Source organism: Scyliorhinus torazame, chromosome 24, assembly GCF_047496885.1.
Source record: "Scyliorhinus torazame isolate Kashiwa2021f chromosome 24, sScyTor2.1, whole genome shotgun sequence".
NCBI classification, from domain to species: domain Eukaryota; kingdom Metazoa; phylum Chordata; class Chondrichthyes; order Carcharhiniformes; family Scyliorhinidae; genus Scyliorhinus; species Scyliorhinus torazame.
Window position 1 is genome coordinate 22,929,518 of NC_092730.1, and position 21,325 is coordinate 22,950,842.

The 21,325-nt window shown below is 64.1% G+C and overlaps 1 protein-coding gene across 3 annotated transcripts in view; it reads right to left on the bottom strand.

Moving 5' to 3' along the window:
* Positions 1-21,325, bottom strand: part of LOC140399968 (syntaxin-5-like) — a 65,708-nt gene that overhangs the window by 19,336 nt on the left and 25,047 nt on the right. For all 3 annotated transcript variants that reach the window (XM_072489461.1, XM_072489463.1, XM_072489462.1), the window contains exons 2-4: positions 5,892-6,117; positions 2,989-3,059; positions 2,486-2,541 (exon numbers count right to left, since the gene is read on the bottom strand). In XM_072489461.1, the coding sequence (XP_072345562.1) occupies positions 2,486-2,541; positions 2,989-3,059; positions 5,892-6,098 (334 nt within the window). In that variant the 5' untranslated portion in view covers positions 6,099-6,117. The remainder of the gene's footprint in view (positions 1-2,485; positions 2,542-2,988; positions 3,060-5,891; positions 6,118-21,325) is intronic.

Genomic DNA, 21,325 nt, shown 5'->3' on the forward strand with positions numbered 1-21,325 from the left:
GGTGATAATGATGCCCCCAGCGGAGGGGGAGGCAGAGATAGTGGTAGCGATGGATGCAGAGAAGGCATTCGATAGGGTAGAGTGGGAGTATCTATGGGAGGTGTTGAGGAGGTTTGGGTTCGGGGAGGGGTTTGTCAGTTGGGTCAAACTCCTATATGAGGCCCCAGTGGCAAGTGTAGTCACAAATCGACAGAGATTGGAGTATTTTCGGTTACACCGGGGAACAAGGCAGGGGTGTCCCCTGTCCCCATTACTGTTCGCGTTGGCAATTGAACCACTGGCCATAGCGTTGAGAGACTCTAGGAAATGGAAGGGGGGTGGTTAGAGGGGGAGAGGGACATCGAGTGTCACTCTATGCAGATAACTTACTGCTATATGTTGCGGACCCTGTAGAGGGGATGACAGAGGTTATGCAGATATTGAGGGAGTTTGGAGATTTTTCGGGATATAGGCTAAATATGGGGAAGAGTGAGCTTTTCGTAATACACCCTGGGGATCAGGGAAGAGGGATAGACGCCCTGCCGTTAAGGAGAGTGGAAAGGAGCTTCCGATATTTGGGGATCCAGGTAGCTAGGAGCTGGGGAACTCTACACAAACTCAATCTGACGCGGCTGGTGGAGCAGATGGAGGAGGATTTCAAGAGGTGGGATATGCTGCCGCTCTCACTGGCGGGCAGAGTGCAGGCGGTAAAAATGATGGTCCTCCCGAGGTTTCTTTTTGTGTTTCAATGCCTCCCCATTTTGATCACCAAGGCCTTTTTCAAGAAAATAGACAGGAGTGTTATGAGTTTCGTGTGGGCAGGGAAGACCCCGAGGGTAAGGAGGGGGTTCCTGCAGCGTAGCAGGGACAGAGGGGGACTGGTGTTGCTGAATCTGGACGACTACTACTGGGTCGTCAATGTGGCGATGGTTTGCAAGTGGATGAGGGAGGGAGAGGGGGCGGCGTGGAAGAGGCTGGAGATGGCGTCCTGTAAAGGAACGAGCCTAAAGGCGCTGGTGACGGCGCCGCTACCGCTTTCCCCGAAAAGGTATACCACAAACCCAGTGGTGGTGGCAACCTTAAGGATCTGGGGGCAATGGAGGCGACACAGGGGGGTGACGGGCGACGGGTGCCTTGGTGTGTTCCCCGATCAGGAATAACCATAGGTTTGTCCCAGGAAGGATGGACGGAGGGTTCCAGAGCTAGCATCGGGCAGGAATTAGGAGATTGAGAGACTTGTTTATTGATTGGGAGTTTGCGAGCCTGGGAGCACTGGAGGAAAAGTATGAGTTGCCCCCGGGGAATATCTTTAGATATATGCAAGTGAGGGCGTTTACGAGGCAACAGGTGAGGGAATTTCCGCTGCTCCCGACACAGGGGATCCAGGATAGAGTGATTTTGGGGGTATGGGTCGGGGAGGGGAGGGCAAAGTGTCCGAAATATATCAGATGAGAGACGGGGGGGGGGGGGGGGGGAGGCGCTAGTAGAGGAGCTGAAAGGAAAATGGGAAGAAGAGCTGGGGGAGATTGAGGAGGGGCTGTGGGCTGATGCCCTAAGCAGGGTAAATTCCTCTTCCTCGTGTGCCAGGCTTAGCCTGATTCAATTCAAGGTTCTACACAGAGCACACATGACGGGAGCGAGGCTGAGCAGGTTCTTCGGAGTGGAGGACAGGTGCGGGAGGTGCTTGGGAAGCCCGGCGAACCACACACACATGTTCTAGTCGTGTCCGGCACTGGATGAGTACTGGAGGGGAGTGGCAAAGGTGATCTCAAAGATGGTGAAGGTCCGGGTCAAGCCAGGCTGGGGGTTAGCTATATTTGGGGTAGCGGAAGAGCCGGGAGTGCAGGAGGTGAAAGAGGCCGATATTCTGGCCTTTGCATCCCTGGTAGCCCGGCGAAGGATCTTACTCATGTGGAAGGAAGCGAAACCCCCCCCCCGGCGTGGAGGCCTGGATAAACAATATGGCAGGGTTCATAAAACTGGAACGGATGAAGTTTGCGTTGAGAGATCGGTTCAGGGGTTCTCCAGGCGGTGGCAACCGTTCCTTGACTATCTCGCGGAACGTTAAGGGAAGATAGATCGTCAGCAGCAGCAGCCCAGAAGGGGGGGGGGGGGGGGGGGGACTATTTCTTGTTACGTTGCTAGTTCACTACTATTTGGGAGGTGACGCAGGGTCGACGGGACGAATGGCTTTCTCCCCCACTGGACAAATCGATTATCAGCGGCTATCCCACACAACCTGCCCCTTTACGGAACTCAACTGCACGCCGGGCCCCGGTACGGCGGGAGCGCCGAGGACTCTGCGCCGTTCACCGGAGAGCGCAGTCTCAGGGCCCGCCCCGGTTACCCAGATTTTAGTTGCCTGGACGGGCGAGGTGGAGCAGATTTCGGAGGACGGCGTGGGTAGGGGGGTTCTTTTGACGGGCCCCTCAACAGTGAAATACAGCAGAGCCTGGCTCGATGGGCCTCCACCTGGGCCGCGCTTTCGTACGATGCAGCTACTCACGTATGGTCAGCTTTTCCAGTTTGGAGAAGGTGTTGCTCAAGTCTTTGCCGATCCGTCTGCAACGAAAGGAGGGATGTCGTCACGTTCTTGCCACTCGAAGCAGCTGCCCGGTTTGTCTACAAGCCGGGGTCGTCCGACCCGTGGAGCCAGCGTTCAAAATACAAGGCACCGCGACCGCAAGGCGCTCGGAGCAGAAGCGGGCCACTCGGCCCATCGGGTCTGCCCCGCCACTGGGGTGCCATCCGTGGGCTGGGGAACGGAGGTGAGCAGCCAGGCTTCCCGTTTCCCCGCGGGCTTGCTTGCTGGAAAGTGGGAGCTGCGGGGGCGAGGTCAGGGTCGCCGTGCATGGTGATACCCTCGGCGGTCAATTAGCCCAGCCACGCTCGACCTTTACCGGTCGCGACGGTGCGGAACTGCAGCCCGGGGAAGAGATGGCGCCTGGGGGGGGGGGGGGGCGGGGTAGGGTTACGATTCGCTTAGTTACCGGATTTGCTGACACTCACTTCGCCATGACAGTGAACTCGCTCCGCTGGCGCACGGCATTCAGGAGCGGCTTGTTAACCTGCAGTCCATTCTAGAGAAAGAGAGAGAGAGAGAGAGAGATCAGACACCGGGGAATTAAATTACATAAAGTGTTCTAATAAACTTAGACAGACTGATTGTCCCACTTAGTCAGAAAAGTACTTTTGTGAAGGGCAGCGAGGAAGGAGCGCGAGATACCTGCTGAATGATGCCATCTTTTTTTTTTAAGGTTCATCTGATGCACCTCCAGAAACGATGACTTGAGGGGCGGCCTGATTGAGGTCTCGAGGATCATAAACGTGGAGGACAATAGGGTAGACACACAGATGTTCCCAGTCACTCCCACAGGGAGTGGGGAGAATGTGGGACTCGCTCCCACAGGGAGTGGGGGACAATGTGGGACTCGCTCCCACAGGGGGTGGGGGAGAATGTGGGACTCGCTCCCACAGGGAGTGGGGAGAATGTGGAACTCGCTCCCACAGGGAGTGGGGAGAATGTGGGACTCGCTCCCACAGGGAGTGGGGGAGAATGTGGGACTCGCTCCCACAGGGAGTGGGGGAGAATGTGGGACTCGCTCCCACGGGAAGTGGGGAGAATGTGGGACTCGCTCCCACAGGGAGTGGGGAGAATGTGGAACTCGCTCCCACAGGGAGTGGGGAGAATGTGGGACTTGCTCCCACAAGGGTGGAGGAGAATGTGGGACTCGCTCCCACAGGGAGTGGGGGAGAATGTGGGACTCGCTCCCACAGGGAGTGGGGGAGAATGTGGGACTCGCTCCCACGGGAAGTGGGGAGAATGTGGGACTCGCTCCCACAGGGAGTGGGGAGAATGTGGAACTCGCTCCCACAGGGAGTGGGGAGAATGTGGGACTCGCTCCCACAGGGAGTGGGGAGAATGTGGGACTCGCTCCCACAGGGGTGGAGGAGAATGTGGGACTCGCTCCCACAGGGAGTGGGGAGAATGTGGGACTCGCTCCCACAGGGAGTGGGGGAGAATGTGGAACTCGCTCCCACAGGGAGTGGGGAGAATGTGGGACTCGCTCCCACAGGGGTGGAGGAGAATGTGGGACTCGCTCCCACAGGGAGTGGGGAAGAATGTGGGACTCGCTCTCACAGGGAGTGGGGGAGAATGTGGGACTCGCTCTCACAGGGAGTGGAGGAGAATGTGGGACTCGCTCCCACAGGGCGTGGAGGAGAATGTGGGACTCGCTCCCACAGGGAGTGGGGGGAGAAGGTGGGGCTCGCTCCCACAGGGGAGTGGGGAGAATGTGGGACTCGCTCCCACAAGGAGTGGGGGAGAATGTGGAACTCGCTCCCACATGGAGTGGGGGAGAATGTGGGACTCGCTCCCACAGGAAGTGGGGGAGAATGTGAGACTGGCTCCCACAGGGAGTGGGGGAGAATGTGGGACTCGCTCCCACAGGGAGTGGGGGAGAATGTGGGACTCGCTCCCACAGGGAGTGGGGGAGAATGTGGGACTCGCTCCCACAGGGAGTGGGGGGAGAAGGTGGGGCTCGCACCCAAACGGGCGATACATTTAAGAGGGAAAAACACAAGAAGGCACGAGGAATAGAGGGGTATTGTAATGGGAGAGATGAAGAGGCTGCGTGAGGAGGGTTGTGCGCAGCAGGAACAGCAGCATGGAGCGAAGGGGCCAAATGGCCCTTCTCTATATTGTACCGTCTAGATATTGACAGTAATTACCAGGTATGAAGCTGTGATGCCATTGTTGTTGAATAGTTTATTAAGTATTCACTACTTGGATTAATATTTGGTAAGCCTGAGGATATGTACCCCAATGATTGCAAAAATTATCAGCAAGCAATGGGGGAAACTCTCGTTCTGTGGTTCATTAGTCCAGCTGAGTGTTTCTTGATAGTAAGATAAAGACTAAACTACTGTAAACCCTGTATTAGGGAACACATGCCTTATGGTTTAAAATAAATTAATTTTAATAGAATGTGAGCCTCGCTGGCTGGGCCCAGCATTTATTGCCCATCTCTAATTGCCCCTTCAGAAGGTGGTGGGTGAGCCGCCATCTTGAACCCACTGCAGTCCCGTGTGGTGTAGGTACACCCACAGTGCTATTAGTGAAGGAGTTCCCTGGATTTTGACCCCAGCGACAGTGAAGGAACGGCTGATATATTTCCGAGTCGGGATGGCGAGCGGCTCGGAGGGGGGGAACTTGCAGGCGGTGGTGTTCCCCGTGCGTCTGCTGCTGCCCTCGTCCTTCTAGACGGTAGAGGTGGCGGGTTTGGAAGGTGCTGTCGAAGGTGTGTGGGGCTGCGGTGCGTCTTGTAGACGGTGCACACGGCTGTGCGTCGGGGGCGGAGGGAGTGAATGTTTGCGGTTAGCGTATCGATCGAGCGGGGCTGCTTTGTCCTGGATGGTGTCGAGCTTCTCGAGTGTTGTTGGGAGCCGCTCTCATCCAGGCGAGCGGAGAGTATTCCCTCACACTCCTGACTTCTGCCTTGTAGATGGTGGACAGGCTTTGGGGGGGGAGTCAGGAGGTGAGTTACTCTCCGCAGGATTCCCAGCCTCTGACCTGCTCTGGTAGCCACAGTATTAATGTGGCTGGGCCCAGTTCAGTTTCTGATCAATGGTGACCCCCAGGATGTTGATTGTGGGAGATTCAGCGATGGTGATGCCATTGAATGTCAAGGGGCAATGGTTAGATCCTCTCTTGTAAGAGATGGTCATTGCCGGGCACTTGTGTGGCGCGAATGTAACTTGCCCCTTGTCAGCCCCGAGCCTGGATATTGTCCAGGTCTTGCTGCATTTGCACGTGGGTAAGGCTCCACCGAGTCTGTCCAAGGGCCATGGTGGCCCTCAGCAACATTAAGTACACCCACCCCGCCTCCCATCCCTCACCCTTGTCCACTCACCTGCCGGTTCTGCATTGACTTGCAAGCAGCAAAGAACTCCTGCGTGCGATCGCGACAGGACATGATGTCTTCCAGAAAGGCGGGGACTGGGCCAGAGGAGACGGGGTTTGAAGGGACGGGTTTTGAGGTGAGGACTTGCGTCTGTGTTGGCCCGAGGTAGACTCCCTGCTCAGTACTGGAGGGACCGTGACGTCTTCTCGTATTCATCGAGGCTCATAACCCCTGCCTGGAAACAAGAGGACAGTGAGTGTGTATCTGACGGCATAACAACTTGCATTCACATAGCACCCTTTCAAAGTTGGTGAAACCTTTCAAGGTGCTTCTTAGAGCATAATCAGGGACTCATAGGAAGGGTAAAATCTTTGAGCGCCTTCAAGGAAGAGAGAGCGGGCGCGAGCAGGGGAGCGCAGGGAAGAGAGAGCGCGAGGAAGAGAGTGAGAGAGCGCGAGGAAGAGAGTGAGAGAGCGCGAGGAAGAGAGTGAGAGAGCGCAAGGAAGAGAGTGAGAGAGCGCAAGGAAGAGAGTGAGAGAGCGCAAGGAAGAGAGTGAGAGAGCGCAAGGAAGAGAGTGAGAGAGCGCAAGGAAGAGAGTGAGAGAGGGCAAGGAAGAGAGTGAGAGAGGGCAAGGAAGAGAGTGAGAGAGCGCAAGGAAGAGAGTGAGAGAGCGCAAGGAAGAGAGTGAGAGGGCGCAAGGAAGAGAGTGAGAGGGCGCAAGGAAGAGAGTGAGAGGGCGCAAGGAAGAGAGTGAGAGGGCGCAAGGAAGAGAGTGAGAGGGCGCAAGGAAGAGAGTGAGAGGGCGCAAGAGGAAGAGAGTGAGAGGGCGCAAGGAAGAGAGTGAGAGGGCGCAAGGAAGAGAGTGAGAGGGCGCAAGGAAGAGAGTGAGAGGGCGCAAGGAAGAGAGTGAGAGGGCGCAAGGAAGAGAGTGAGAGAGCGCAAGGAAGAGAGTGAGAGAGCGCAAGGAAGAGAGTGAGAGAGCGCAAGGAAGAGAGTGAGAGAGCGCAAGGAAGAGAGTGAGAGAGCGCAAGGAAGAGAGTGAGAGAGCGCAAGGAAGAGAGTGAGAGAGCGCAAGGAAGAGAGTGAGAGAGCGCAAGGAAGAGAGTGAGAGAGCGCAAGGAAGAGAGTGAGAGAGCGCAAGGAAGAGAGTGAGAGAGCGCAAGGAAGAGAGTGAGAGAGCGCAAGGAAGAGAGTGAGAGAGCGCAAGGAAGAGAGTGAGAGAGCGCAAGGAAGAGAGTGAGAGAGCGCAAGGAAGAGAGTGAGAGAGCGCAAGGAAGAGAGTGAGAGAGCGCAAGGAAGAGAGTGAGAGAGCGCAAGGAAGAGAGTGAGAGAGCGCAAGGAAGAGAGTGAGAGAGCGCAAGGAAGAGAGTGAGAGAGCGCAAGGAAGAGAGTGAGAGAGCGCAAGGAAGAGAGTGAGAGAGCGCAAGGAAGAGAGTGAGAGAGCGCAAGGAAGAGAGTGAGAGAGCGCAAGGAAGAGAGTGAGAGAGCGCAAGGAAGAGAGCGCAAGGAGAGCGAGAGCGAAAAGAGAGCGAGAGCGAGAGCGAAAAGAGAGCGAGAGCGAGAGCGAAAAGAGAGCGAGAGCGAGAGCGAAAAGAGAGCGAGAGCGAGAAGCGAGAAGAGAGGAGGCGAGGGCGCTCGAGGGGGAGCGGGCGAGGGCCCTCGAGGGGGAGCGGGCGAGGGCCCTCGAGGGGGAGCGGGCGAGGGCCCTCGAGGGGGAGCGGGCGAGGGCCCTCGAGGGGGAGCGGGCGAGGGCCCTCGAGGGGGAGCGGGCGAGGGCCCTCGAGGGGGAGCGGGCGAGGGCCCTCGAGGGGGAGCGGGCGAGGGCCCTCGAGGGGGAGCGGGCGAGGGCCCTCGAGGGGGAGCGGGCGAGGGCCCTCGAGGGGGAGCGGGCGAGGGCCCTCGAGGGGGGAGCGGGCGAGGGCCCTCGAGGGGGAGCGGGCGAGGGCCCTCGAGGGGGAGCGGGCGAGGGCCCTCGAGGGGGAGCGGGCGAGGGCCCTCGAGGGGGAGCGGGCGAGGGCCCTCGAGGGGGGAGCGGGCGAGGGCCCTCGAGGGGGAGCGGGCGAGGGCCCTCGAGGGGGAGCGGGCGAGGGCCCTCGAGGGGGAGCGGGCGAGGGCCCTCGAGGGGGAGCGGGCGAGGGCCCTCGAGGGGGAGCGGGCGAGGGCCCTCGAGGGGGAGCGGGCGAGGGCCCTCGAGGGGGAGCGGGCGAGGGCCCTCGAGGGGGAGCGGGCGAGGGCCCTCGAGGGGGAGCGGGCGAGGGCCCTCGAGGGGGAGCGGGCGAGGGCCCTCGAGGGGGAGCGGGCGAGGGCCCTCGAGGGGGAGCGGGCGAGGGCCCTCGAGGGGGAGCGGGCGAGGGCCCTCGAGGGGGAGCGGGCGAGGGCCCTCGAGGGGGAGCGGGCGAGGGCCCTCGAGGGGGAGCGGGCGAGGGCCCTCGAGGGGGAGCGGGCGAGGGCCCTCGAGGGGGAGCGGGCGAGGGCCCTCGAGGGGGAGCGGGCGAGGGCCCTCGAGGGGGAGCGGGCGAGGGCCCTCGAGGGGGAGCGGGCGAGGGCCCTCGAGGGGGAGCGGGCGAGGGCCCTCGAGGGGGGGAGCGGGGCGAGGGCCCTCGAGGGGGAGCGGGCGAGGGCCCTCGAGGGGGAGCGGGGCGAGGGCCCTCGAGGGGGAGCGGGCGAGGGCCCTCGAGGGGGAGCGGGCGAGGGCCCTCGAGGGGGAGCGGGCGGGGGCCCTCGAGGGGGAGCGGGCGGGGGCCCTCGAGGGGGAGCGGGCGGGGGCCCTCGAGGGGGAGCGGGCGGGGGCCCTCGAGGGGGAGCGGGCGGGGGCCCTCGAGGGGGAGCGGGCGGGGGCCCTCGAGGGGGGAGCGGGCGGGGGCCCTCGAGGGGGAGCGGGCGAGGGCCCTCGAGGGGGGAGCGGGCGAGGGCCCTCGAGGGGGAGCGGGCGAGGGCCCTCGAGGGGGAGCGGGCGAGGGCCCTCGAGGGGGAGCGGGCGAGGGCCCTCGAGGGGGAGCGGGCGAGGGCCCTCGAGGGGGAGCGGGCGAGGGGCCCTCGAGGGGGAGCGGGCGAGGGCCCTCGAGGGGGAGCGGGCGAGGGCCCTCGAGGGGGAGCGGGCGAGGGCCCTCGAGGGGGAGCGGGCGAGGGCCCTCGAGGGGGAGCGGGCGAGGGCCCTCGAGGGGGAGCGGGCGAGGGCCCTCGAGGGGGAGCGGGCGGGGGCCCTCGAGGGGGAGCGGGCGGGGGCCCTCGAGGGGGAGCGGGCGGGGGCCCTCGAGGGGGAGCGGGCGGGGGCCCTCGAGGGGGAGCGGGCGGGGGCCCTCGAGGGGGAGCGGGCGGGGGCCCTCGAGGGGGAGCGGGCGGGGGCCCTCGAGGGGGAGCGGGCGGGGGCGCTCGAGGGGGAGCGGGCGGGGGCGCTCGAGGGGGAGCGGGCGGGGGCGCTCGAGGGGGAGCGGGCGGGGGCGCTCGAGGGGGAGCGGGCGGGGGCGCTCGAGGGGGAGCGGGCGGGGGCGCTCGAGGGGGAGCGGGCGGGGGCGCTCGAGGGGGAGCGGGCGGGGGCGCTCGAGGGGGAGCGGGCGGGGGCGCTCGAGGGGGAGCGGGCGGGGGCGCTCGAGGGGGCGCGGGCGGGGGCGCTCGAGGGGGCGCGGGCGGGGGCGCTCGAGGGGGGCGCGGGGGGGGGGCGCGGGGGGCGCGGGGGGGCGCGGGGGCGCGGGGGCGCGGGGGGGCGCGGGGGCGAGGGGGGGCGCGGGGGCGAGGGGGAGCGCGGGGGCGGGCGGGGGCGAGGGGGAGGGCGGGGGCGAGGGGGAGGGCGGGGGCGAGGGGTGAGGGCGGGGGCGAGGGGGAGGCGCGGGGGGCGAGGGCGGGGACGAGGGGGAGGGCGGGGACGAGGGGGAGGGCGGGGACGAGGGGGAGGGCGGGGACGAGGGGGAGGGCGGGGACGAGGGGGAGGGCGGGGACGAGGGGGAGGGCGGGGACGAGGGGGAGGGCGGGGACGAGGGGGAGGGCGGGGACGAGGGGGAGGGCGGGGACGAGGGGGAGGGCGGGGACGAGGGGGAGGGCGGGGACGAGGGGGAGGGCGGGGACGAGGGGGAGGGCGGGGACGAGGGGGAGGGCGGGGACGAGGGGGAGGGCGGGGACGAGGGGGAGGGCGGGGACGAGGGGGGAGGGCGGGGACGAGGGGGAGGGCGGGGACGAGGGGGAGGCGGGGACGAGGGGGAGCGCGGGGACGAGGGGGAGCGCGGGGACGAGGGGGAGCGCGGGGACGAGGGGGAGCGCGGGGACGAGGGGGAGCGCGGGGACGAGGGGGAGCGCGGGGACGAGGGGGAGCGCGGGGACGAGGGGGAGCGCGGGGACGAGGGGGAGCGCGGGGACGAGGGGGAGCGCGGGGACGAGGGGGAGCGCGGGGACGAGGGGGAGCGCGGGGACGAGGGGGAGCGCGGGGACGAGGGGGAGCGCGGGGACGAGGGGGAGCGCGGGGACGAGGGGGAGCGCGGGGACGAGGGGAGCGCGGGGACGAGGGGGAGCGCGGGGACGAGGGGGAGCGCGGGGACGAGGGGGAGCGCGGGGACGAGGGGGAGCGCGGGGACGAGGGGGAGCGCGGGGACGAGGGGGAGCGCGGGGACGAGGGGGAGCGCGGGGACGAGGGGGAGCGCGGGGACGAGGGGGAGCGCGGGGACGAGGGGGAGCGCGGGGACGAGGGGGAGCGCGGGGACGAGGGGGAGCGCGGGGACGAGGGGGAGCGCGGGGACGAGGGGGAGCGCGGGGACGAGGGGGAGCGCGGGGACGAGGGGGAGCGCGGGGACGAGGGGGAGCGCGGGGACGAGGGGGAGCGCGGGGACGAGGGGGAGCGCGGGGACGAGGGGGAGCGCGGGGACGAGGGGGAGCGCGGGGACGAGGGGGAGCGCGGGGACGAGGGGGAGCGCGGGGACGAGGGGGAGCGCGGGGACGAGGGGAGCGCGGGGACGAGGGGGAGCGCGGGGACGAGGGGGAGCGCGGGGACGAGGGGGAGCGCGGGGACGAGGGGGAGCGCGGGGACGAGGGGGAGCGCGGGGACGAGGGGGAGCGCGGGGACGAGGGGGAGCGCGGGGACGAGGGGGAGCGCGGGGACGAGGGGGAGCGCGGGGACGAGGGGGAGCGCGGGGACGAGGGGGAGCGCGGGGACGAGGGGGAGCGCGGGGACGAGGGGGAGCGCGGGGACGAGGGGGAGCGCGGGGACGAGGGGGAGCGCGGGGACGAGGGGGAGCGCGGGGACGAGGGGGAGCGCGGGGACGAGGGGGAGCGCGGGGACGAGGGGGAGCGCGGGGACGAGGGGGAGCGCGGGGACGAGGGGGAGCGCGGGGACGAGGGGGAGCGCGGGGACGAGGGGGAGCGCGGGGACGAGGGGGAGCGCGGGGACGAGGGGGAGCGCGGGGACGAGGGGGAGCGCGGGGACGAGGGGGAGCGCGGGGACGAGGGGGAGCGCGGGGACGAGGGGGAGCGCGGGGACGAGGGGGAGCGCGGGGACGAGGGGGAGCGCGGGGACGAGGGGGAGCGCGGGGACGAGGGGGAGCGCGGGGACGAGGGGGAGCGCGGGGACGAGGGGGAGCGCGGGGACGAGGGGGAGCGCGGGGACGAGGGGGAGCGCGGGGACGAGGGGGAGCGCGGGGACGAGGGGGAGCGCGGGGACGAGGGGGAGCGCGGGGACGAGGGGGAGCGCGGGGACGAGGGGGAGCGCGGGGACGAGGGGGAGCGCGGGGACGAGGGGGAGCGCGGGGACGAGGGGGAGCGCGGGGACGAGGGGGGAGCGCGGGGACGAGGGGGAGCGCGGGGACGAGGGGGAGCGCGGGGACGAGGGGGAGCGCGGGGACGAGGGGGAGCGCGGGGACGAGGGGGAGCGCGGGGACGAGGGGGAGCGCGGGGACGAGGGGGAGCGCGGGGACGAGGGGGAGCGCGGGGACGAGGGGGAGCGCGGGGACGAGGGGGAGCGCGGGGACGAGAGGGAGCGCGGGGACGAGAGGGAGCGCGGGGACGAGAGGGAGCGCGGGGACGAGAGGGAGCGCGGGGACGAGAGGGAGCGCGGGGACGAGAGGGAGCGCGGGGACGAGAGGGAGCGCGGGGACGAGAGGGAGCGCGGGGACGAGAGGGAGCGCGGGGACGAGAGGGAGCGCGGGGACGAGAGGGAGCGCGGGGACGAGAGGGAGCGCGGGGACGAGAGGGAGCGCGGGGACGAGAGGGAGCGCGGGGACGAGAGGGAGCGCGGGGACGAGAGGGAGCGCGGGGACGAGAGGGAGCGCGGGGACGAGAGGGAGCGCGGGGACGAGAGGGAGCGCGGGGACGAGAGGGAGCGCGGGGACGAGAGGGAGCGCGGGGACGAGAGGGAGCGCGGGGACGAGAGGGAGCGCGGGGACGAGAGGGAGCGCGGGGACGAGAGGGAGCGCGGGGACGAGAGGGAGCGCGGGGACGAGAGGGAGCGCGGGGACGAGAGGGAGCGCGGGGACGAGAGGGAGCGCGGGGACGAGAGGGAGCGCGGGGACGAGAGGGAGCGCGGGGACGAGAGGGAGCGCGGGGACGAGAGGGAGCGCGGGGACGAGAGGGAGCGCGGGGACGAGAGGGAGCGCGGGGACGAGAGGGAGCGCGGGGACGAGAGGGAGCGCGGGGACGAGAGGGAGCGCGGGGACGAGAGGGAGCGCGGGGACGAGAGGGAGCGCGGGGACGAGAGGGAGCGCGGGGACGAGAGGGAGCGCGGGGACGAGAGGGAGCGCGGGGACGAGAGGGAGCGCGGGGACGAGAGGGAGCGCGGGGACGAGAGGGAGCGCGGGGACGAGAGGGAGCGCGGGGACGAGAGGGAGCGCGGGGACGAGAGGGAGCGCGGGGACGAGAGGGAGCGCGGGGACGAGAGGGAGCGCGGGGACGAGAGGGAGCGCGGGGACGAGAGGGAGCGCGGGGACGAGAGGGAGCGCGGGGACGAGAGGGAGCGCGGGGACGAGAGGGAGCGCGGGGACGAGAGGGAGCGCGGGGACGAGAGGGAGCGCGGGGACGAGAGGGAGCGCGGGGACGAGAGGGAGCGCGGGGACGAGAGGGAGCGCGGGGACGAGAGGGAGCGCGGGGACGAGAGGGAGCGCGGGGACGAGAGGGAGCGCGGGGACGAGAGGGAGCGCGGGGACGAGAGGGAGCGCGGGGACGAGAGGGAGCGCGGGGACGAGAGGGAGCGCGGGGACGAGAGGGAGCGCGGGGACGAGAGGGAGCGCGGGGACGAGAGGGAGCGCGGGGACGAGAGGGAGCGCGGGGACGAGAGGGAGCGCGGGGACGAGAGGGAGCGCGGGGACGAGAGGGAGCGCGGGACGAGAGGGAGCGCGGGACGAGAGGGAGCGCGGGACGAGAGGGAGCGCGGGACGAGAGGGAGCGCGGGGACGAGAGGGAGCGCGGGGACGAGAGGGAGCGCGGGGACGAGAGGGAGCGCGGGGACGAGAGGGAGCGCGGGGACGAGAGGGAGCGCGGGGACGAGAGGGCGCGCGGGGACGAGAGAGCGCGCGAGGAAGAGAGAGCGCGCGAGGAAGAGAGAGCGCGCGAGGAAGAGAGAGCGCGAGGGCGGCATGTGGCACAGTGGTTAGCACTGGGACTGCGGCGCTGAGGACCCGGGTACGAATCCTGAACCTGGGTCACTGTCCGTGTGGAGTTTGCGGATTCTCCTTGTGCCTGCGTGGATTTCACCTCCCACAACCCAAAAATGTGCAGGTTAGGTGGATTGGCCACGCTAAAGTGTCCCTTAATTGGAAAAATAAAAATAATCGGTTACTCTAAATTTATAAAAATAAAATAGTGAGCGCGCCCGAGGGAGAGCGCGCGATGTTCGGTGTGAGGTGTACTGCTCTGTTATAGGTGTTGAACTTCATTGAGACAATGAGAAACTGATATTCTCTTGAGAAGTAAATAGACAGGATCCCACAGCTACTATTTGGATGAAGGACAGAGGGAGTTCGCCATGATGTTTCGGGGGCGAATATTTTTCTCTAAATCACACCTGAAGGGGATTATCCGGTCATTTAACTCAATAATGCTACTGGGTAACTGCTGTGTGCAAGTTGGTTGCCACATTTCCTACAGGCTGTTGAGTGAGACGGGAGGAGCAGGGGCGCTGGCAACAATGTTCAATTCCTCTCTGGGCCATAGGAGAGGTGCCGGAGGACGGAGGATAGTCAATGTGGTACCATTATTAAAAAAGGGAGGAAGGGATAAAGCAGGAGTCGACAGGCCAGTCAGTCTAACCCGAGTGGTGGGGAAACTATTGGAAGCAATTCTGAGACACGGCATTAATCTGCCTTTGTAGAGGCAGGGATTAATCAGGAACAGTCAGCATGGTTTTGTTCAGAGGAGATCGTCATGGAACTTGATTGAGTTTTTCGAAGAGGTGGCCGGGTGTGTCGAGGAGTGAAATGCAGTTGACGTAGTCTACCCGGACTTCAGCAAGGCTTTTGATAAGGTCCCACATGGGAGACTGATGGCGAAGGTCAGAGCCCACGGGATCCTAGGAAACTTGGCAAATTGGACCCAGAATTGGCCGAGTGGCAGGAAGCAGAGGGTGATGGTCGAGGGGTGTTTTTCCGACTGGAAACCGGTGTCCAGTGGGGTCCCGTTGGGACCAGTGTCGGGGCCCTTGCTGTTTGTGGTTTATATAAATGATTTAGATACGAACGTAGGAGGGTTGACCAGTAAGTTTGTGGATGATACGAAAATTGGTGGGGTGGTAAATAGTGAGGAGGATGTGGCCTTCGATTACAGGAGGATATAGCCGGGCTGGTCAGGTGGGCTGATCAGTGGCAAATGCAGTTCAATCCGGATCAGTGTGAGGTGATGCACTTGGGCAGGACGAACAAGGCGAGGGAATACACGATAAACGGCAGGACGCTGGGAAGCACCGAGGATCAGAGGGACCTTGCTGAGCATGTCCACTGGTCAGCACGGTAGCATAGTAGTTAGAACTGTTTCTTCACAGCCCCAGGGTCTCGGGTTCGATTCCTGGCTGGGTCACTGTCTGTGCGGAGTCTGCACGTTCTCCCTCATGTGCGCGTGGGTTTCCTCCGGGTGCTCCGGTTTCCTCCCACAGTCCAAAGGCGTGCAGGTTAGGGGGATTGGCCGCGCTAAATTGTCCTTAGTGTCCAAAAAAATTTTAATTGGGGGTTACTGGGTTACGGGGATAGGGTAGATACGTGGGGTTCAGTCGGGTGCTCTTTGTAAGGGCTGGTGCAGGCTCGATGGGCCGAATGGCCTCCTTCTGCACTGTAAATTCTATGATTCTATGGTCCCTTAAGGTAGCAGAGCAGGTGGACACAGTGGTTAAGAAGGCCGATGGTATACTTGCCTTTATTAGCCGAGGCGTGGAGTTTGAGAGCAGGGAGGTTATGCTGGAACTGTATAAAACGTTGGTTAGGCCACAGCCAGAGTATTGTGGGCAGTTCTGGAATCCACATTATAGGAGGGATGTGATCGCACTGGAAAGGGTGCAGAGGAGATTTACCAGGATGTTGCCTGGGCTGGACAGTGTCAGCTATGAAGAGAGATTGGATAGACTGGGGTTGTTTTCCTTGGAGGAGAGGAGACTGAGGGGGGACGGGATTGAGGTGTATAAAATGGTGAGGGGCACAGATAGAGTAGACAGGAAGAAACGTTTCCCCTGAAAACGAACGCCAAAGAGGACAGCAGGAAGCCAGACCACGAAACTGACCAGGTTTCCACCTCCCTCACCTCCCCCTTGCTCAGGTCAACTTTGGAAGCTACAACACTACATGTTTCAGACCCATTCAGGGAAATGTGCTAAGTTTATTTTATTCATTCATGGGATAACGGGCGTCGCTGGCTCTAGGCCCAACATTTATCGCCATCCCTAATTGCCCCTCAAGAAGGCAGTGGGTGAGCCGCCATCTTAAACCCGCTGCAGTCTCGTGTGGTGTAGGTACACCCACTGTGCTGTTAGGGAGGAATTTTGACCCAGCCACAGTGAAGGAACGGCCGATATATTTCCGAGTCGGGATGGCGAGCGGCTCGGAGGGGGGAGCTTGCAGGCGGTGGTGTTCCCCGTGCGTCTGCTGCTGCCCTCGTCCTTCTAGACGGTAGAGGTGGCGCGTTTGGAAGGTGCTGTCGAAGGAGCGAGTGGCTGCGGCGCGTCTTGTAGACGGTGCACACGGCTGCCGCTGTGTGTCGGGGGTGGAGGGGGCGAATGTTTGTGGTTAGCGTGTCGATCGAGCGGGGCTGCTTTGTCCTGGATGGTGTCGAGCTTCTCGAGTGTTGTTGGGAGCCGCACTCATCCAGGCGAGTGGAGAGTATTCCCTCACAATCCTGACTTGTGCCTTGCAGATGGTGGACAGGCTTTGGGGGGAGTCAGGAGGTGAGTTACTCTCCGCAGGATTCCCAGCCTCTGACCTGCTCTGGCAGCCACAGTATTCATGTGGCTGGGCCCAGTTCAGTTTCTGGACAATGATAACTCCCAGGGTGTTGATAGTGGCAGAAACGTTGATGGGTACTCCACAGTTACTCTGCTGGTAGCAGCCCTGGGTGTAAAGTGTTCCAAAGTCATTCTAATCCAAAACTATCAGTACTCTCTGTCTTGTCCAGTGGACAAGCTAACCAAGGCTCCAAGCCCACATTCACCGACCTGGAATTCCCTCAGGAAAGTGCCCAGGGCAAGAGAGGCTGTGCTGCCCGCCACAGCAGACAAGCTCTGCTATCGTGCTGCCCGCCACAGCAGACCAGCTCTGCTATCGTGCTGCCCGCCACAGCGGACCAGCTGTGCTATCGTGCTGCCCGCCACAGCGGACCACTCTGCTCTCGTGCTGCCTGCCACAGCAGACAAGCTCTGCTAACGTGCTGCCCGCCACAGCGGATAAGCTCTGCTAACATGCTGTCCTCCACAGCGCACCAGCTCTGCTGTCATGCTGCCTACCACAGCGGACCAGCTCTGCTGTCGTGCTGCCTACCACAGCGGACCAGCTCTGCTGTCGTGCTGCCTACCACAGCGGACCAGCTCTGCTATCGTGCTGCCCGCCACAGCAGACCAGCTCTGCTATCGTGCTGCCCGCCACAGCGGACCAGCTCTGCTATCGTGCTGCCCGCCACAGTGGACCACTCTGCTCTCGTGCTGCCTGCCACAGCAGACAAGCTCTGCTAACGTGCTGCCCGCCACAGCGGATCAGCTCTGCTAACATGCTGTCCTCCACAGCGGACCAGCTCTGCTGTCATGCTGCCTACCACAGCGGACCAGCTCTGCTGTCATGCTGCCTACCACAGCGGACCAGCTCTGCTGTCGTGCTGCCTACCACAGCGGACCAGCTCTGCTATCGTGCTGCCTACCACAGCGGACCAACTCTGCTATCGTGCTGCCTACCACAGCGGACCAACTCGCTATCGTGCTGCCTACCACAGTGGACCAGCTCTGCTATCGTGCTGTCCTCCACAGACCAGCTCTGCTGTCGTGCTGCAAACCACAGCGGACCAACTCTGCTATCGTGCTGCCTACCACAGCGGACCAACTCGCTATCGTGCTGCCTACCACAGCGGACCAGCTCTGCTATCGTGCTGCCTACCACAGTGGACCGGATCTGCTATCATGCTGCCCGTCACAGCGGACCACCTCTACTATCGTGCTGCCTACCACAGCGGACCAGCTCTGCTGTCGTGCTGCCTACCACAGCGGACCAACTCGCTATCGTGCTGCCTACCACAGCGGACCAGCTCTGCTATCGTGCTGCCTACCACAGTGGACCGGATCTGCTATCATGCTGCCCGTCACAGCGGACCACCTCTGCTATCGTGCTGCCTACCACAGCGGACCAGCTCTGCTGTCGTGCTGCCTACCACAGCGGACCAGCTCTGCTATCGTGCTGCCTACCACAGCGGACCAGCTCTGCTGTCGTGCTGCCTACCACAGTGGACCAGCTCTGCTATCGTGCTGTCCTCCACAGACCAGCTCTGCTGTCGTGCTGCAAACCCCAGCGGACCAACTCGGCTATCGTGCTGCCTACCACAGTGGACCAGCTCTGCTATCGTGCTGCCTACCACAGTGGACCAGCTCTGCTATCGTGCTGCCTACCACAGTGGACCAGCTCTGCTATCGTGCTGCCTACCACAGCGGACCAACTCGGCTATCGTGCTGCCTACCACAGTGGACCAGCTCTGCTATCGTGCTGCCTACCACAGCGGACCAACTCTGCTATCGTGCTGCCTACCACAGCGGACCAACACGCTATCGTGCTGCCTACCACAGCGGACCAGCTCTGCTATCGTGCTGCCTACCACAGCGGACCAGCTCTGCTATTGTGCTGTTCTCCACAGCGGACCAGCTCTGCTATTGTGCTGCCTACCACAGCGGACCAACTCGGCTATCGTGCTGCCTACCACAGCGGACCAGCTCTGCTATTGTGCTGTTCTCCACAGCGGACCAGCTCTGCTATCGTGCTGCCCGCCACAGCGGACCAGCTCAGCTATCGTGCGGCCTACCACAGCGGACCAACTCGGCTATCGTGCTGCCTAGCGCAGAAGACCAGCTGTGCTATCGTGCTGCCGCCACAGTGGACCAGCTCTGCTATCGTGCTGCAAACCACTACGGACCAGCTCTGCTATCGTGCTGCCCGCCACAGCGGACCAGCTCTGCTATCGTGCTGCCTACCACAGCGGACCAGCTCTGCTGCCGTGCTGTCCTCCACAGTGGACCAGCTCTGCTAGCGTGCTGCCTACCACAGTGGACCAGCTCTGCTATCATGCTGCCCGGGATAGCAGACCAGCTCTGCTAGCGTGCTGCCTACTACAGTGGACCAGCTCTGCTATTGTGCTGTTCTCCACAGTGGACCAGCTCTGCTATCGTGCTGCCTACCACAGTGGACCAGCTCTGCTATTGTGCTGTTCTCCACAGTGGACCAGCTCTGCTATCGTGCTGCCTACTACAGCGGACCAGCTCTGCTATCGTGCTGCCTACCACAGCGGACCATCTCTGCTATCGTGCTGCCTACCACAGCGGACCAGCTCTGCTATCGTGCTGCCTACCACAGCGGACCAGCTCTGCTATCGTGCTGCCTACCGCAGCAGGCCAGCCCTGCTATCGTGCTGCCTAGCGCAGAAGACCAGCTCTGCTATCGTGCTACCCGCCAGAGCGGACCAGCTCTGCTATCGTGCTGCCCGCCAGAGCGGACCAGCTCTGCTGTCGTGCTGCCCGCCAGAGCGGACCCGCTCTGCTGTCGTGCTGCCCGCCAGAGCGGACCCGCTCTGCTGTCGTGCTGCCCGCCACAGTGGACCAGCTCTGCTGTCGTGCTGCGTCCCACAGCGGACCAGCTCTGCTATCGTGCTGCCTACCACAGCGGACCAGCTCTGCTATTGTGCTGCCTACCACAGTGGACCAGCTCTGCTATTGTGCTGTCCTCCACAGCTGACCAGCTCTGCTTTCGTGCTGCCTCCAACAGTAGACCAGCTCTGCTATAGTGCTGCCTACCACAGCGGACCAGCTCTGCTATCATGCTGCCCGCCACAGCGGACTAGCTCTGCTATCGTGCTGCCTACTACAGCGGACCAGCTCTGCTATTGCGCTGCCCGCCACAGCAGACCAGCTCTGCTATCGTGCTGCCTACCACAGCGGACCAGCTCTGCTATTGTGCTGTTCTCCACAGCGGACCAGCTCGGCTATCGTGCTGCCTAGCGCAGAAGACCAGCTCTGCTATCGTGCTGCCCGCCAGTGGACCAGCTCTGCTAGCGTGCTGCCTACCACAGCGGACCAGCTCTGCTAGCGTGCTGCACGCCACAGCGGACCAGCTCTGCTATCGTGCTGCCTACAACAGTGGACAAGCTCTGCTATCGTGCTGCCTACATCAGTGGACCAGCTCTGCTATCGTGCTGTCCTCCACAGACCAGCTCTGCTATCGTGCAGCCTACTCCAGCGGAACAGCTCTGCTATTGCGCTGCCCGCCACAGCAGACCAGCTCTGCTATCGTGCTGCCTACCACAGCGGACCAGCTCTGCTATCGTGCTGTTCTCCACAGCGGACCAGCTCTGCTATCGTGCTGCCTACCACAGCGGACCAACTCGGCTATCGTGCTGCCTAGCGCAGAAGACCAGCTCTGCTATCGTGCTGCCCGCCAGTGGACCAGCTCTGCTTGCGTGCTGCCTACCACAGCGGACCAGCTCTGCTATCGTGCTGCCCGCCACAGCGGACCTGCTCTGCTATCGTGCTGCAAACCACAGCGGACCAGCTCTGCTATCGTGCTGCCCGCCACAGCGGACCAGCTCTGCTATCGTGCTGCCTACCACAGCGGGCCAGCTCTGCTGTCGTGCTGTCCTCCACAGTGGACCAGCTCTGCTATCATGCTGCCCGCCATAGCAGACCAGCTCTGCTAGCGTGCTGCCTACCACAGTGGACCAGCTCTGCTATCATGCTGTCCTCCACAGCGGACCAGCTCTGCTATCGTGCTGCCTACCACAGCGGACCAGCTCTGCTATCGTGCTGCCTACCACAGCGGACCAGCTCTGCTGTCGTGCTGTCCTCCACAGTGGACCAGCTCTGCTATCATGCTGCCCGCAATAGCAGACCAGCTCTGCTAGCATGCTGCCTACCACAGTGGACCAGCTCTGCTATCATGCTGTCCTCCACAGCGGACCAGCTCTGCTATCGTGCTGCCTACCACAGCGGACCAGCTCTGCTATCGTGCTGCCTACCACAGCGGACCAGCTCTGCTATCGTGCTGTCCTCCACAGCGGACCGGCTCTGCTATCGTGCTGCCTACTACAGCAAACCAGCTCTGCTATCGTGCTGCCTACCACAGCGGACCAGCTCTGCTATCGTGCTGCCTACTACAGCAAACCAGCTCTGCTATCGTGCTGCCTACCACAGCAAACCAGCTCTGCTCTCGTGCTGTCCTCCACAGCGGACCAGCTCTGCTATCGTGCTGCCTACCACAGTAGACCAGCTTTGCTATCCTGCTGCCTACCACTGCGGACCAGCTCTGCTATCGTGCTGTCCTCCACAGCGGACCGGCTCTGCAATCGTGCTGCCTACTACAGCAAACCAGCTCTGCTATCGTGCTGCCTACCACAGCGGACCAGCTCTGCTATCGTGCTGCCTACTACAGCAAACCAGCTCTGCTATCGTGCTGTCCTCCACAGCGGACCAGTTCTGCTATCGTGCTGCCTACCACAGTAGACCAGCTCTGCTATCGTGCTGCCTACCACAGCGGACCAGCTCTGCTATCGTGCTGCCTACTACAGCAAACCAGCTCTGCTATCGTGCTGTCCTCCACAGCAAACCAGCTCTGCTATCGTGCTGTCCTCCACAGCGGACCAGTTCTGCTATCGTGCTGCCTACCACAGTAGACCAGCTCGGCTATCGTGCTGCCTACCACAGCGGACCAGCTCTGCTATCGTGCTGCCTACTACAGCAAACCAGCTCTGCTATCGTGCTGTCCTCCACAGCAAACCAGCTCTGCTATCGTGCTGTCCTCCACAGCGGACC